The sequence below is a fragment of the Electrophorus electricus genome, chromosome 16 (assembly GCF_013358815.1).
Source record: "Electrophorus electricus isolate fEleEle1 chromosome 16, fEleEle1.pri, whole genome shotgun sequence".
Classification (NCBI taxonomy): domain Eukaryota; kingdom Metazoa; phylum Chordata; class Actinopteri; order Gymnotiformes; family Gymnotidae; genus Electrophorus; species Electrophorus electricus.
The window spans coordinates 18,725,816-18,742,050 of NC_049550.1; the positions used below are offsets into that span (position 1 = coordinate 18,725,816).

At 45.1% G+C, this 16,235-nt stretch overlaps 2 protein-coding genes across 5 annotated transcripts in view; both read right to left on the reverse strand.

Annotated features, from left to right (window-relative positions):
• Positions 1-7,483, reverse strand: part of LOC113567715 (acyl-CoA dehydrogenase family member 11-like) — an 18,216-nt gene extending 10,733 nt beyond the window's left edge. For 2 of the 4 annotated variants that reach the window (XM_035534933.1, XM_035534936.1), the window contains exons 1-8: positions 7,209-7,483; positions 5,893-6,179; positions 5,384-5,607; positions 3,695-3,794; positions 2,736-2,847; positions 1,424-1,566; positions 366-515; positions 1-87 (exon numbers count right to left, since the gene is read on the reverse strand). The exon at positions 1-87 is cut by the window's left edge and continues 8 nt beyond it. In XM_035534933.1, coding sequence (XP_035390826.1) covers positions 1-87; positions 366-515; positions 1,424-1,566; positions 2,736-2,847; positions 3,695-3,794; positions 5,384-5,607; positions 5,893-6,162 — 1,086 coding nt within the window. In that variant the 5' untranslated portion in view covers positions 6,163-6,179; positions 7,209-7,483. Of the gene's footprint in view, positions 88-365; positions 516-1,423; positions 1,567-2,735; positions 2,848-3,694; positions 3,795-5,383; positions 5,608-5,892; positions 6,180-6,508 lie in introns of all 4 variants that reach the window. The other 2 variants (XM_035534934.1, XM_035534935.1) reach the window with 2 other exon arrangements.
• Positions 7,484-10,479: 2,996 nt separating this feature from the next.
• zbtb45 (zinc finger and BTB domain containing 45) lies at positions 10,480-15,949 on the reverse strand. The gene is made up of 6 exons (XM_035534741.1): positions 15,524-15,949; positions 14,004-15,005; positions 13,623-13,742; positions 12,898-13,041; positions 11,148-11,412; positions 10,480-10,820 (listed from the first exon to the last, which is right to left on the reverse strand). The coding sequence occupies exons 2-6, from the start codon at positions 14,997-14,999 to the stop codon at positions 10,480-10,482; spliced, it is 1,866 nt and encodes a 621-aa protein (XP_035390634.1). The 5' UTR covers positions 15,000-15,005; positions 15,524-15,949.
• Between the last annotated feature and the right edge of the window lie 286 nt (positions 15,950-16,235).

Genomic DNA, 16,235 nt, shown 5'->3' on the forward strand with positions numbered 1-16,235 from the left:
AGCTGCAACAGCAGACACCGTGTTATGGATGCGAGTGAGAGTCAGCATGTTGGCTATGGAGGCCACACCCCTCCCTTCCTCTGACAGCTACAACACAAACACACACACGTACACATATGCACACCGGGGGGGGTATGATCAGCTTTCTGCAGAAACTTCCATTACAATTAACATACAATATACAGAATATATACAATATACTGGGGATAGAAGCTTATGCATGCCTACATGTGTGTGTAGAAGTGAACGTATGTATTGTCTGTGTGTCTGAATATGGTGTGTGGGTTTGTGTTGTGTATGGTGTGTCTGAATGGTGCATATGTGTGTGTTCGTGCGCGTGTGTGTATGCGAGTGTGTGTGTGTACCAATTTAGCTTGCATGCCGTCCAGCAGTAGCTCAGCAGTGGGCAACTGTCTGGTGCCCAGTTTGTCCTTAAGTCTCTGTATTTCAACTCCATTAATGTTTCCATCTGACTGCCAAACTTCGGCACAGAACAGAGACACGCCCACACTGCCCTGGGGGAGGAGCTTTAATTAACCTTCCATTAAAGCATGATTTAGATATTAAATATAACGGGTTTTCCATTATAACCGGTTTTGTACTATAACAGGTTTTCCATTATAGTGGTTTTTGCACTATAACAGGCATTGCACTATAATGGGCTTTGCAATAAAATGGGTTTTCCAGTATAAGAGGTTTTGCACTTTAACAGGTGTTGCATTAAAGCAAGTCTTGCACTATAACAGGTTTTCCATTTTGCATTATTGCAGGTTTTGCACTATAACAGGTTTTACAGTAAAATACAGTTTGCACTAAAACAGGTTTTGCAATAAAATGGGTTTCACACTATAATGTTTGGCACCAACACAGGTTTTGCACTAGAACACGTTTTCCATTATAACGGGTGTTGCCCTATAACAGGTTATCCATTCTAATGGGTTTTGCACTATAACGGGTTTTGCACTAAAACAAGATTTCCAGTATAACAGGTTTTGCACAATAACTGTTTTTGCATTACAGCAAGTCTTTCACTATAACAGGGTTTCCATTATGACTGTTTTTTTTAATATGATGGATTTTGCACTATGACCGGTTTTGAACTACAATGAGCCTTTCAGTATAACTGGTTATCCATTATGATGGGTTTGCCACTTAACAAGTTACAAGCTAACAAGTTTTCATTCTTTCCTAAGCAGAGGGAAATTAGATGATATTCCTATCTGTGATAATTACCATGCTGCATGCGTGTCACACTGTCATTATTATCTGCAATGTGCACGGGTGTGAGGGTCATGCGTGTGTGTCTGAGTGGTGTACCAGTATGACACTGCCATTATTATCTGCGATGCATGCGAGTGTGTTTGTGTTTGTTGGGGGGGGGGGGGGAGAGAGAGAGAGCGAGAGAGAGAGATAGACTGTGTACCGGTGTGACATTGCCATTATTATCTGCGGTGCGTGCGAGTATGAGGGTGACGTCGGCATCCGTTGCAGAAGTGAACCATTTAAAGCCACGCAGCCGGTACCACCCATCCTCTTGTCGCCAGGCAACCGTCTCTGTGCCATTTGCTATGGCAACACAGTAATTTCACAACACCATAAACCTTTAACTTGTAAGCAAATAAGTTGTATATTAATGTTAATACAGATAATTTTTATTGAGTGTGTATAGTCTGCGTATAGTGTGTGTATAATGTGTGTGTATAGTGTATTATTACACTTATCATTGGCTGAGCTTATACGTGTTTTGCACTTCTAGGCATCAGCATTGATTGTATTTCTACAGTATTCTAGTTCAAATCTAGTTCAATATCTTGCCCTCTAACCTACTGTACTGGCTAGGATTCTAAGAGTAAATGACAAAGCACTTTTGTAAGTCGCTCTGGATAAGAGCATCTGCACACACACACGCGCGATATAAATACATACAGGCAATACAAATACACACATTTACGTTTTTGGTATTTAGCAGTGTGTACAATATGTGTATATAGTGTGTGTGTGTGTATGTGTGTGTGTGTGTGTGTGTGTGTGCGCGCGCGCATAGTAGGTGTGTACAATATGTGTGTATTCATATTGTATTTGTTTTAATGTGTGTGTACAATATTTACATGTATAGTGCATATACAGTGTATGCATAGTGTGTGCAGTGTGTGTATACAGCACATGTATGTAGTATGTGTCCAGTGTGTAGTGTGTGTACAGCATGCGTGTAATATCTGTAGTGTGCATAGTGCATGCATAGTTTGTGCACAATGTGTATGTACAGTGGAGTGTGTAGTGTGTGTAGTTTGTGTGTATGTACAGTGTATGTGTACCTGTGTGCAGTGTGCCTGTGTAGTGTGTGCAGTATGTACAGTGTGTTTGTGTGTATGTATACAGTGTGTGTATAGTGTGTACACAGTAGTTTGTGTGTGTAGTATGTGTACAGTGTTATCTGTGTATAGCATGTGTAGTGCGTACAGTGTGTTCGCAGTGTGTATTTACAGTGCCTTGTGTGTGTGTGTGTGTGTGTGTGTGTGTGTGTGTGTGTGTGTATGTCTAACCACATATGAACCTCCCTTCACTCAGTGTGTGTGTATGTATGTAAAGTGCGGGTAAAATGTGTGTGTGCGCACGTTTGTCTCACCCACATCTGAGCCTCCTTTCACTGTGTGTGTATATATGTAAAGAGAGAGAGTGTGTGTGTGTGTGTGTGTGTGTGTGTGTGTGTGTGTGTGTGTGTGTGTGTATCTCACCAACGTCTGAGCCCCCCTTTCGCTCAGTCATCCACTGGCCTGATGTCCAGAATCTCTGCTCATCCCGAGTAGTCAGACGTTCAAACATCTCCTTAACAGGCATACCCAGAGACTACACACACACACACACAGAAACAGACACATATGCATTTATGAATGGCTTTATTGCCAAATAGACAATTCCAAAAATCTACCTCTTAAAACCGAAAAGAGGGCTTCCCTCCCGAGCTCTCACCCCTGAACAGTGTGTGTGTGTATTAGTATAGTATGTGAGTACAGTGTGTGTATTCACTCCTGAACAGTGGGTGTGTATTTGGGTGTATATTTATACAGTGCATGTAGTGGGTGTGTATTTAATCCTGAATTAGGTTTGTATTCACTCCTCAAGAGTGTGTGTATATTTGTATAGTGTGTCTATGTACAGTGGGTGTGTATTCACTCCTGAAGCATATGTGTATTCACTTCTCAAGCGGGTGTCAGTTGTGCGTGATGCAGGACTCGCTCGCAGGTTTATTCTATTTTAGAAATCAAAAAAGAACTGAGTGTTAAGGCACGTAACCAAGTGTGTCTATGTTTTTGTTTGTTTGTATGTTTGAGCATGTCTGTGTCTGTGCGTGTGTGTGTGTGTGTGTGTATGTATGAAGTAAATGATGAGCATTTCCAGTTCAGGAGGGCACATTTTAGCCACCTCTGCATCATCCATGAACAATATAAATCAGTCTGTGCGTTAGCTCGTCTCCAGGTGTCAGTCTGTGCATTAGTTAGTCTCCAGGTGTGCATCCGTGCGTTAGCTCATCATGTTAGCTCTACCAGGTGAGCTAGCATAAGCACCATTCCCTAAGGGCTGTACCAGGGGACCTATACATGTGCTGTGCGTTTGTGTTGCAAGCATGCGTGGGTGTGGAGTTGGGGGTGGGGTGTAAATGTGTGTGTGTGTGTGTGTGTGTGTGTGGTGTTACCTCTATGACTTTAGCAGCTCCATCAGTCATAGCAAGTGGGCAGGTATAGAGGCCAGCAGACGGAGCATACAGGTAGAGCTTACTCATCTGATACACACGACTACACACACACACACACACACATACACACACCCCTTCATTACCCATCTAATACACACGACTACACACACCTGTGCATACACACAGGCACACACACACCTTCATTACTCATCTGATACACACGACTACACACACACACACCTTCATTACTCATCTGATACACACGACTACACACACACACACACACACACACACACACACACACCTTCATTACTCATCTGATACACATGACTACACACACACCTTTATTACTCATCTGATACACACGACCACACATACACGCACACACACACACCTTCATTACTCATCTGATACAGACGACTACACACACCCATGCATACGCACATACACACACGCACACACCTTCATTAGTGAACCTGGCAGGTAATCCATTAAACTCCTTGATGTTTAAAGCTCTGATTCATACAAAGCTTTAACCATGTAACAGACACCTCAGACACAGCTGGGGTTAGTGTTATGTTAGAGTGAAGTTAGTTAGTGTGAAGGATGTCAGTCATGTTATGCCCTCTGTGTGAAGGTTGGCATTCATGCTACGCCAATTGCTGGATTAGATTTTGTGTAAGAATTTGCATTAGCAACAACATTAGAGTTAGAATGCTGGAGTTTGGGTTAGTGTTAAGAGGTGGAGAGAGTGTTGCACTTGGGTTAGCATTAGAGCTAGAGAGAGTGTTAGTGTTTGGGTTAGCATTAGTGTTTGGGTTTTTGTTAGCATTATTAAGGGCTTCATGTTTGGCTAATATAGCTTTTCTTAGCCTCAGATTGCCAGATTGTTACCTGCACCTTTTTCCCAACAATCTCTGCTCTTCATCCACAGGCATTTTTGATCTTCTTTTCTATTTTCTGATTCTTAAGGACTCATTTTCTCATTTCATCTCATTTGAGAGGAGTGCAGTAATGAAGACTGCCAATGATTCTGGCAATAATGGGTCATGTAGAGGCTGTACAGGGGGGTATACCGAGGTGTAGAAGGCTGTTGGGGTTGTAGGAGAGCATGACGAGGGTATACAGGGTGGATAAGAGGGAATATGGGAAGTACACAAGGGTGTACGGAGGGTGTGGGGAATATATGAAGAGTGTACGGGGGGTATAAGGGGGTATATGTGGGTGTACGAGGGGTATGTGGGGGATATATAGAGAGTGTACGGGGGGGCTATAAGGGGGTATATGTGGGTGTATGGGGGGATATATGGAGAGTGTACGGGCAGGGTATAAGTGGGTATATGTGGGTGTACGGGGGGGTATGTGGGGGATATATGGAGAGTGTGCGGGGGGGTATAAGGGGGGATATGTGGGTGTACGGGGGGTATGTGAGGGATATATGGAGTGTGTGCGGGGGGGTATAAGGGGGTATATGTGGGTGTACGGGGGGTATGTGGGGGATATAGGGAGAGTGTACGGGGGGTATAAGGGGGTATATGTGGGTATATGGGGAGTATGTGGGGGATATAGGGAGAGTGTACGGGGGGGTATATGTGGGTGTATGGGGGGTGTGGGGGATATAGAGAGAGTGTACGGGGGGGGTATAAGGGGGTATATGTGGGTGTACAGGGGGTGTGTGGGGGTGTCCACCTCCACTCTTTAAAGCGTCTCTCGTATCCCGCAGCAACCATGCCTTCCTGTGCGGAGATGTGCTTTAGGCGAGTCCAAGCAGGGCAGGTGATAATGCGGTCAACGCGGCGACCCCACGCTTCATATTGCTGCAGGTGAGGGGGATTCTGCTCACACTGGCGGCCCAGTTCATCAATCTCATCCACAACACGCTGGCCAAACCGGGACAAGTCAGACTCCACCTCCTACAGCACACACATACACAAACACATAATGCATACATGCACACACAATATTTGTATGTTAAAAATGACATATTCTAAACCCTCCTTATAAGACAACTGTATGTTATGGATTTGTGCATGTGACTGTATGTAGTGTGTTTGCGGGTTTGTACGTGGGTGATTGTGGTGTGATCTCCTGTAGGCATCCTGTGACTCATGTATAGGTGTGTGTTTGGGGTAATGCTCTCCTGTACAGGTGTGTGTGTTTGGTACAATAGTCTCCTGTACAGGTGTGCGTGTGTGCACCTGCAGAGGCACGTGTCTGCGCAGGTATCCTCTGAGCAGTGCATCCTGGGTAAACGGATTTCTGAGTACAGGCTTTTCCTGGAAGAAGGCTCCAATGGAAGACTGTGAGAAGAGTGAGGCTGTGTGTGTTTGAGCAAGTGTGTGAGCATCCAGTTCATGGCGAGAGTCGGTCTGAACAAACGGAACATCGCAGGAACTGCTCCGCGCTGCCTGTCTACCGAGCACGTGCAGAACCAGCCGGTTACCACGGAGACACGCCTGAGAAATCATAATTTGTAGAAAGAAGTCTAAAAAAAAATATAAAATAAATAAAAATAAAAAACACACACACACACACACAAACAGTACAAAGATTTGATAAGAGCTGAACTTCCCTACAGGTATGTTTAATTGCACAAACGTTACATATTTGCGTGTCGTGGCTCTTTCAGCGCTACATTACACCCCAATATTGAGGTACATTACACCGCCGCCGCTCATTAAGCGCCCGCCCGAGTTGAAACCCATTAAACCAGATATGAGATCAATCTTAGCGCCTGGCGAGGGTTTATTTCAACACGTTCAGATAGTCTGTTATTCCTGTTACGGTTTTTTGGAGAACAAGCTTTCTATGCACCTATGCCAACAGTAATCAGAAAGCCAGATTTGTCGTCGATTAGTGTCAGTCTCTACGGAGAGGACAGGCTGGACTGAACCAAGTAGGCCTTGGTGGAGCGCATACAGATCATAACTTTCATCCCATGTGGTTATAAAGTTCCAAGAGTGCAGAGCAGGTCTTTTTCTTTGAGTTTCCAAATGTCATTGCTGCCATAGCAACAAGTGACAAAGCAAACAGATATGCATGTATGCATGTATGTATAAAATCCTCCGAAGCAGGATCCACGTAACTGCAGTGTACTGTAGTAAGAGATATTCAACATTGTAGTAAAGTACAGTTTCCAGAAAAGCATTTGTCTTTCATCAGCTGTGCGAGCAAAATGCTTCTGTTAAACTCTCCCTATAATATATATGTATATATAGCAATGCTATCGGGATGGCGAAGTTAGCTTCAGGTTGACATTTCATCTACATACAGTGGACAAGGGCTCGACCATAAAAGGTGTACATGTGTACAAAACATGATTACGTCCGATTGTTCGGGGAAACTCGGAGCCAACTTAACATGATCATGTCCGGTCGTTAGAGTAAACCCGTAACTTTACGCTTTGCTGATTCAGTCCCAAAGCACGGACCGCGGGAGTAAAGCGCGAGCAACGCGCTTGTAATCAGTGCAGTGGAGGCAGGGCTCTACGGAGCAAGTTCACTCGTCTACTTACTACCGTCCACGCTTGGAGAAGCCCTGCAAAGGCAGTGAGCTTTGAACGTGAAGGTTAGCGACGATAAACAGCGCCTCCGTGCGGGATGTTCCTGCAGCTCTTAAACACACTCCGTGTATGCCCGCTCACGCGTTAATACCCGTCTGTTCAAAAGAAACTGCGATCGACGTGGTAAGTTACCGGGCACAGACACTCCACCCCACAAATGCTTTTAAAATGTCCTTAGACGCTGCTGTGAAGCGCAGTGAAGTTGTGTATTTATGATCACTTCAGCCGTGACACACTTCCGCACACAGTGTGGCGTCATTTCCGCCCACGACCTGCTCCGTTTTAGGCGCGAGAATAAAAGAAAACTAAGAATAATAAATCTTTATGTGGGGCACAGCTGATAAATACGAATTACTTTAATACGAATACATGTAACTTTGGGACAAAATGTCTGAAAATTGTTGATCTATTTGTAACATCTGTTTCCCAAACCCTAGCTTGTGGAGATTTTCCCTTTCCACAATATCTGAATCTGAAAACCCCACCCTTACAAGCTGACCTCTTAAGTGACTGTAAGATATTCCAAAAAGCCAGTTAAAATAGATTGAATAAACCCCTGTCTACTAAAAAAAGAAAAATGCGTTAAACAGGCAAGTTAGAGAGCTACAATGGAATATCTAATCGTTTGGAAATTATGTTTATTGATGTAAATTAAAGAACTCGACTAAATAACTGAGCCTGACGCACACAGGTGCACGGTTGACGTTACCGACTGTGTTCAGCTGGTTTGTTCACATTTCTGTCAGCTGTCTGGTGTCCGTAAGCAGTTTCACACCTCTGTAACTGAGCCTTTACAACTGTGATACAGGAAACACACAGCACTGCACAGTTCAGGAGATTTCTTGAATCTGTTTAAAAAAAAAAAATCATTAATGAATTATGTAAATCGACATTTTCCCTAACTTTATTTATTTACACCTAATGTAACTCTCTACATACTGTACATGACGTGTTCTTGGCGTGTGTAGTGTATGTACTCCACAGTCAATAATGTCAGTGCTGGACTCAGCACGGTTCAGAAGTTTCCACCAATGTACATTCCTGCACCTGACAAGTACTGGAGAATAAAAGTATGTCTCAAACATAAAAGAATAAAAGTTCTGCTCAGTCCATGCAGTGCTCAGTAATCAGACTGAACAATCACAGTGTCTGATTCAGCCTGTGCAGGGCTCAGTAAATCAGACTGAATAACCCTGGTGTGTCTGATTCTGCTCTGTAATCAGACTGAATAAACCCGTATCTAATTTTGCTCAGTAACCAGATTGACTAACCCTGTTGTGTCTGATTCTTCAGTAATCAGAGTGAATAAACCTATACCTACTCAAAGATGAGTTAACATACCATTTACTAGGATGTACACAGGATGCTTTTAAAGCTACATAACTTGGTGTTTCAAAGTCCAAAAAAACCCACCAAAATATTTTTTTTCTCTGAGAAGTGCATCACCCTGGGCTCTGGCTCGTCAGGAACATAGAGCTGTCTATAACACCTACAAATCCTTATGACATTAAGATCTTATTGAAGAATAATGAGGAACTCAAACATTACGTTCTGCACGCTTCCTTGTGCAGTGGCTGTCCAAAGGGGTACACAAGAGGCACAGGGGCCCATATTCAACAGAATTCTGTTTCAACACCACGTTGACGAGCCAAAACGTGTCTGCCTTACAGCAAATCCAAGACAAGGCGTTAAGCACCAATAACCTGTTGCTCATTTGTTTGTTGAGGACAATTAGCAACTAAATGACCTACTTACAATGCAGAGACACCTAAGAAAACTCACCACTCTTATTAAAGAACACACACTGTCACTAATACATGAAGAGTCTCACACACAGATACCTGTACACGATTACAACATTATTTGGATTTAATGTGGCTCCATGCAGTTTTACACTCAATGCATGCTGGGCACATAAACAGCTCATAACTCAAGCATTTAGTAACAGAGTACAATATAGCAGTCAATTAAAAACACACAGAGCAATAGCCAGGGTTAGAGAAGCAAATCTCAAACACAGCAGTACATAAATAGATTAACTGTTTGCATTTTCTCTTACAAGCTTTCTGCATATGAGCAAAACGTAGACCTCCTCTTCCCACAAAAATACAATTAAGCCTAAAGTTTATGTGCACACATTATTAAAGTTCAAAGCATAAGCGCTGAAAAAGCCTTGGACGTATAAAAGTGTTTCTCTGAGCACCAGCAGCCTGCTGGGCTTTCCTGAGGTCTGGGTGGTTTCGGATGACAGGTTTAAAAACAGTTTCATCACGTTTAACGAAACAGAACAATGACAAACATATACAAACAGAAAAACAACTGTTTAAAAACGTTTTTTTTTTAAAAAAACAATATTGAGAGATAAAAACATGTTCAATACCAATAATGTCATAAGACAATTGTGTCATACACATGAATACTGCACAAAATGTTTCATAAATGCTTTCTGTCCCAATAGTGCTTCTCTGATCCTCTGACTGTTAAAGACCTTATCAGATTAATTTGTGTGTTCATGTATTTTGAAAGAGAAAGTCTGGTCTCTAAGTGTTTGTTTCTGAGGTACAGATTAGGGTTTACCCCAACCCTAGTGTAAGAGTCCCGCTTAACCCTAAACCCCTGTTTGTGTGTGCAAGTCCAGTCTCTGAATGTTTGTTTCTGAGGTTAAGGTTAACCCTAACCCTTGAGTGTGTGTTTGCGTGTTTATTTCTGAGGTTTTTCTGGTTGATGAAGCTGCTCTTCAATGGCACCATAAATCTGTGAGTCAGTTAGTGGAGGAGACATACTCATCCCTTCAGTCTCTTGAAAGGCTCATGTGTGTATGTGTGCGTGCATGTGTGTGTTTGCTTTTTTGTATGCATTTTTAAATACAAATCTGGTTTTAAATCATGTCTTCTAAATTAACTGCTCGTTCTCTCGTGATGGACATGATCTGAGAACACCTCTACAGGTGCTGGGGAGAGGGGTGGGGGCAGGTGTGGTCTGTGCTCAATTTCAGGTTTTTAGGCCCAGAGGCAGTATGAGGGTGGGAGAAGCAAACAATGAACATTTTGTTTCTCTCTAGGTTTTACTTTAAGTAACTGACACAGGGCACGGCATGTGTCATTTGTTTTCTGTTTTAAATAAATGCAGATGTCTCCTCCACAATTTCCACTGCAAACTCCGCCTTCACCTACGAGGTAGCCTGGCAACTCCGAATCACATCCACCCCCCCCCCCCCATCACTCTAGGACGCAGGCCCCGTGCCACCGGCCCCACCCATGCCACCAGTGCCCTGCTCCATGTGATTAGTGGGTGGTTTGATTGGCGGTGGGTGCTGGTGCTGGAGGGCGTGGCGTTCAAGCAGTGTGCGGTGTGTGAAGGCCCGGTGACACACGGCACAGGAGAAGGTACGCTCGACGCGGTGTGTGCGCATGTGCACGTTGAGCGAACTCTTCTGGGTGAAGCGCTTGCTGCACACAGAACACTGGAATGCACGCACACCTGTGTGCACCACCATGTGCTTCAGCAGGTAGTCACGCAGCGAGAAGGACCGCCAGCAGATACTGCATTGGTGGGGCTTCTGACCTGCGCACACACAAACACATACACACACACACGGATGAATAAAATAAGTTTACATTACAGCCTGACCTGTCACTTACAGAAACAACATGAGTGTGAAGTGTGTTGGCATGAATGTGCAAGGGTGTGTGCATGTGCACGCATGTGTGTGTACATGTGCAAGCACGTTCGTGTGCATGAATATGTGAACATGATTGCTGTAGTTCTTGCCTTGTATGTGGTTGTGTATTCATGTGTGTTTGTATGTGTCTGCATGAATATATGTAACTGGGAGTGTGTGATCCAAGTACATGTGTGCGTGTGCATGTATATGTGTGTTTATGTGTTTACCAGAGTGGATGAACATGTGCTTGCTGTAGTTCTTGCGTGAGCGCAGGGACTTTCCGCAGTGGCTGCAGTCAAACGACGTCTCTGAACCCTGAGCCGTAAAACTCGGACCAGCGATACATGGCTGTGCAGGAGGGGGCGGGGCTGGGGTCAGTGGGGCAGGGGGAGGTGCCTGCTGACATGTCTCTGCCATGTTGTCAATCCCCATAGGCCCGCCCACAAAGAAGGAGGATGGCTGTGATTCACTGACAGGATACTGAAAGAGCATCTAGAAAACAATAAACAGCTGGGTTCAGCAGAAAACTAAACACTGCACCAAACCGCCATACGCTGTGTGACGTGCAGTGAGCAAGAGTAACACCAGCGGCTCAAACTGAACCCGCGACTTGACACCATCTTGGCTCCCGTTAACAACATGTGATCAGTGTTTAGACATCAGTATCTGGATAATCTCTTGAACAATATATAAGTACGTAGAGTAACGGAGTATGAAGAGGGTCTCCTCCCGTCACTAACCTAATGTGACAGTGTGACCAGAAATGTTTATATAGGGAGCTACTGTAATTATACTGTACCTTAATGTACTATGGTATTAATCTCCTGCTACTACAGTGAACTCTACTACTACTACAGTGACCTGTACTACTCTACTACTACAACAGTGACCTCTACTAGTACTACAGTGAACTCTACTACTACACTATTACTACAATGACCTGTACTACTGCAGTGAACTCTACTACTACAGTGACCTGTACTACTCTACTACAACAGTGACCTCTACTAGTACTACAGTGAACTCTACTACTGTACTGCTACTACTAAAGTGAACTGTACTCTACTACTACAGTAAACTCTACTACTACTACAGTGACCTGTACTATTCTACCAATACTACAGTAAACTCTAGTACTACTACAGTGAACTGTATTACTACAGTGAACTCTACAACTGTACTACTACTACTACAGTGACCTGTACTACTCTACTACTACTGTACTACAGTGAACTCCACTACTACTACTACTACTACTACTAGTACTACAGTGACCTGTACAACTGTACTACTACAGTGACCTGTACTACTATTTACAGTGACCTGTACTAGTGTAGTAGTGAACTGTACTGCTACTACAGTGAACTCTGCTACTAGTGACCTATATTAGTACTACTACTACTACAACAGAACTGTACTACTACTAACACAGTGAACGCTACTACTGTACTACTACCACCGTGACCTGTACTACTACTAGTGACCTGTACTACTACTACTACTATTACAGTGACCTGTACTGCTGTACTACTAGTGACCTGTACTACTACCACCGTGACCTGTACTACTACTAGTGACCTGTACTACTACTACAGTGACCTGTACTACCATTACAATGAGTAGTACTACTCTACTACTACCAGTTACCTGTACTACTCTACTACTAGTACAGTGAACTCTACTACTGTACTACTAGTGTACTATACTACTACTAGTGACCTGCACTACTCTGCTACTACAGTGAACTCTGCTACTAGTGACCTGTACTAGTACTAATACTACAACAGTGAACTGTACTCCAACTACTACGACAGTAAACTCTACTACTGTACTACTACTACTACTACAGTGACCTGTGCTACAATTACCGTGACCTGTACTACTACTACTACAGTGAACTCTACTACAGTTCTGTTTCCACAGTGAACAGATTTGGGCAGAAGGGGGTAAACAGCATGGGGACAGCTCAGAGCCAACCTGGTTATTGATGCTATGAGAGGAAGTGGGCGGAGACATCGGTTTGTTGCCACGGGAGCGGGGGTTGGATACCAGAGTCTGAGATGTATCCGCTTGTGGCCAGTAACCCCCAGCAAACACACCCGGCTCTTCATAAAATCCACCCTGAAACACACATACACACACACACACTCTTACCTATATGTAATAAGAACATATGTATATGTAATAAGAACATATGCTTAACTCTAAACTCTGAACTTAAGCTCTGTAACATCAACATCAGGTGCACCTCTTACATTTTAGGTAGATAGAACCAATTTTTCTGTTTGTTTTCCAGGTCCATTAAGCAACACAGGTCCTCTAAACTCAGCCCCGCTCCGCTAGATCCATAAACTCGACCTAGGCCATTTAACAGTATGTGTGTGTTCTGCCTCTAATCTAAACTCTCTAAATTTTCTCATGACCTGTGTTGTTACCTAATCTTCCAAGTCAGCTACAGAAGCACAACGATAGCAAATACTGAACATGTGTTGTCTGACTGTGCCAAGGCAAGTTATATGGTTGTGTGTGTTTTACTTAATTAAAAGCTACATTGGCGTGTGTTTTACCTGGCTATACCTAGACTGGGGTGGGTGGGTGTGTGCATGCTACCTGGCTCTATTTATGCTGGGGTGTGTGTGTGTGTGTGTGTGTGTGTGTATTTTACCTGGCTGTAGCAAGGCTCATGTTTGTGTGTTAGTTACCTGGCTGTAACTAGGCTGGTGTGCATCATGTGTTGTATCTCGCCTCTCGTCCAGCTCAAACAGACCCTCCCCATCCTGCACGCTTTCATCCTTTACCACCACCTGCTCTGCTCCCAGCACCTACAAACCCACACATACATGTGCACACATATACAAACATATACATACACGCACGCACACGCACAGGTGTGCACACACGAACATGTACATGCACACATACACAAGGAGACAAAGAATTACGTGACTACACTGCACAGTTGCTATGGTGTGGTAAGAAGTGTTTAAGTGCAGACTGATTAATAACATGCTAATAATGCTGTTATAAGGCTGTTATGAGGTGTTATAAAGGTGTTACAAGGCTATTATAAAGCAGTTATAAACCTGTAGTCGGAGTGGCTGCCTCTGTTTGCGGCTGTGCCCTGCCCCCCTTTCTCTCTCTCCGTCTCTCCCTCTATCTTCCACCTCTTCCTCCTCGCTGAATCTCTCCATCCCCACCCCCAGCTCCTCGCCAACGCCCACATACTCCGCCCCGTTGCCACGGAGACCGTCCCGTACCATGGGGGCGGGGGTGCTCATCTGGGCGCGGCCTGGTTCGGGGAGGTTCTGGCTTTGGTTCTGGTTCTGCACAGCACCTCGATCTGCGCTCTGGTTCAGCATATAGTTCATCTCCTGAGTGCAGCTTGCCTGCTTCATCATGGCTCCACCTCCAGCCCCACCTAGCCCCTCCCCCCGGCACAGCAAGCCCCCACCCAGCTCCCCAAGCGGCATCAGACCGCCGACTCCGCCCCCGTCCAGCCCAGTACCCTCTCCCTGCCCCCCTCCACTGAGGCCAGGGTCAGGCAGGGTGGGTCCCGCCCCCACACCAGGTGCGCACTCCCCCATTGGGTAGCCATACCCCTGCAGAGCCCCACCCGCTCCACTAGCGCCCTCCCGCCCCTTCCCACCCCCCTGCTCCTCTTGCTTGGGCATGGCACCCCCTAGCGGGCCGACGGCGGCGCGTTTCTGCGAGATGATCTGCGTGCACTCGTCGATGACGGTCTTGATCTGCAGGATGCTGGCGGCCGTAAGGATGCAGAGGGCCTGCGAGTGCAGCACCACCAGCGAGCCGCTGTACATGAAGTCCACCAGCTGCTTCACCGTCTCCGCGGGGACCAGGGGTGGCACAGAGATCTCCGAGTGACCCAGAAGCAGCTTGTCCTGGAAGAAGGGGCTGCCGGCAGCCAGCACGCAGGCGTGCGCACGCAGTGAGGCGTCGTGAATCCGCACGGTGACGTCGCAGAACAGCCCCTTCCGCCGCTGAGACCGCAGGGCTTCCAGAACAGACTGGCTGGCGTTGTGCAGGTGAATGTAGTGAACCGTCTCAGAGCCCGACGACATGACCGTCTGTAGAAAAGTAATAGGCTAGTGGTCTGAGCACGCGCGCGCGCGCACACACACACACACACACACACACACACGACCATAAACACAGGACATTTAACATAGAAACAAGAAAACGGATGAGTTCAAATTCAAATGTTCAATATTGAACCGCAACTGTAGTATATGACTGTAGTATATGAGCCGTAATAATGTTGTCTATGGAGTCTTATTTATTTATTTATTTATTTAAGCTTTGTCTGCAGGCCTGGGACGTTCATTGTCAACACCACCGAGCTCACTCGCTCTGTTTCGGCGGAGGGCCGATTTCATGCCTGTCGATTATGACGTTTAAACTCCGGACAGCGACAGAACGCGAGCGCGAGCGTCCGGCCGTTCCCGACACGTCCCACCTTAGCGCGAGAGGCGTTCCGCCACTGCGGCAGCGGAGACGGACGGAGAGGACCGCTGGCGCGTGTCCAAAACACACCTCTGCGCTCGGCTGGCGAGTGATAAAAAAAAACAAGGCGGGACAAACTTACCTTCGAATGTAAAAGAGTGACGACGGCGCGGCGGTTCAGAGCGAGTATACCGTAACCAAGCTTCCACGGGCCTGCAGAGGAGCGGAAATCATTTGTTTTTACAAAGTTAGCTCGCTACATCGAACAAACACTGACAATGGCTTTCGCTTCGTCTACTGTCATAAAGCCGTTTGTATTCATGCGGCAAGTAGTTCCAGACATATGCATGGTAATTATTGCAAGAACCTGCAATAAATGCACGAAGGCGACAGAGGCTTTCTATATTACTGTACTAGCTGGACCTAATCTTGTGCAGAAGCGGCTGGCTAAACTGATAGCGGCTCGGCGTTGACTGGGCTTGCTAACGACTGCTCAAACTACGGAATCTCTCCTAAGACATACCGTTCTCAAACAATGTCAAAATAAGAGTCTTGTGCAATAAAATCAATTCACTTCACTTATACGTCTCAATATTTTATATGTCAAAGTAGCAGATGAAATGTGCTCTTCCTGTAAAGCGTGTGTATTATTTTGCATACTACTGATTAATACATTTTGGAAAGTCATCTGTGAGGTTTGTCATCTTCCTTAACGTACTGTGTTTACACAAACTACTGGCATGCAGTCACTGACATTGTGATGACCAGTGGGCTGGTTTCACACTTTCACAATCAAAAACAAAAAAGTCATCTGGTTAAAGCCCTAGTCATATAAATTCTCTAAATCTCTAATC

Bases quoted from the DNA above. Each gene is read 5' to 3' on its own strand.
- zbtb45 (XM_035534741.1), bottom strand. From the start codon at position 14,999: ATGTCGTCGGGCTCTGAGACGGTTCACTACATTCACCTGCACAACGCC. The intron at 13,042-13,622 runs GTAACTAACACA...TGTGTGTTTCAG, and splicing joins ACCAGCCTAGTTACAGCCAG to GGTGGATTTTATGAAGAGCC. The intron at 11,413-12,897 runs GTTGGCTCTGAG...ATTGTTTTCTAG, and splicing joins CTCATAGCATCAATAACCAG to ATGCTCTTTCAGTATCCTGT.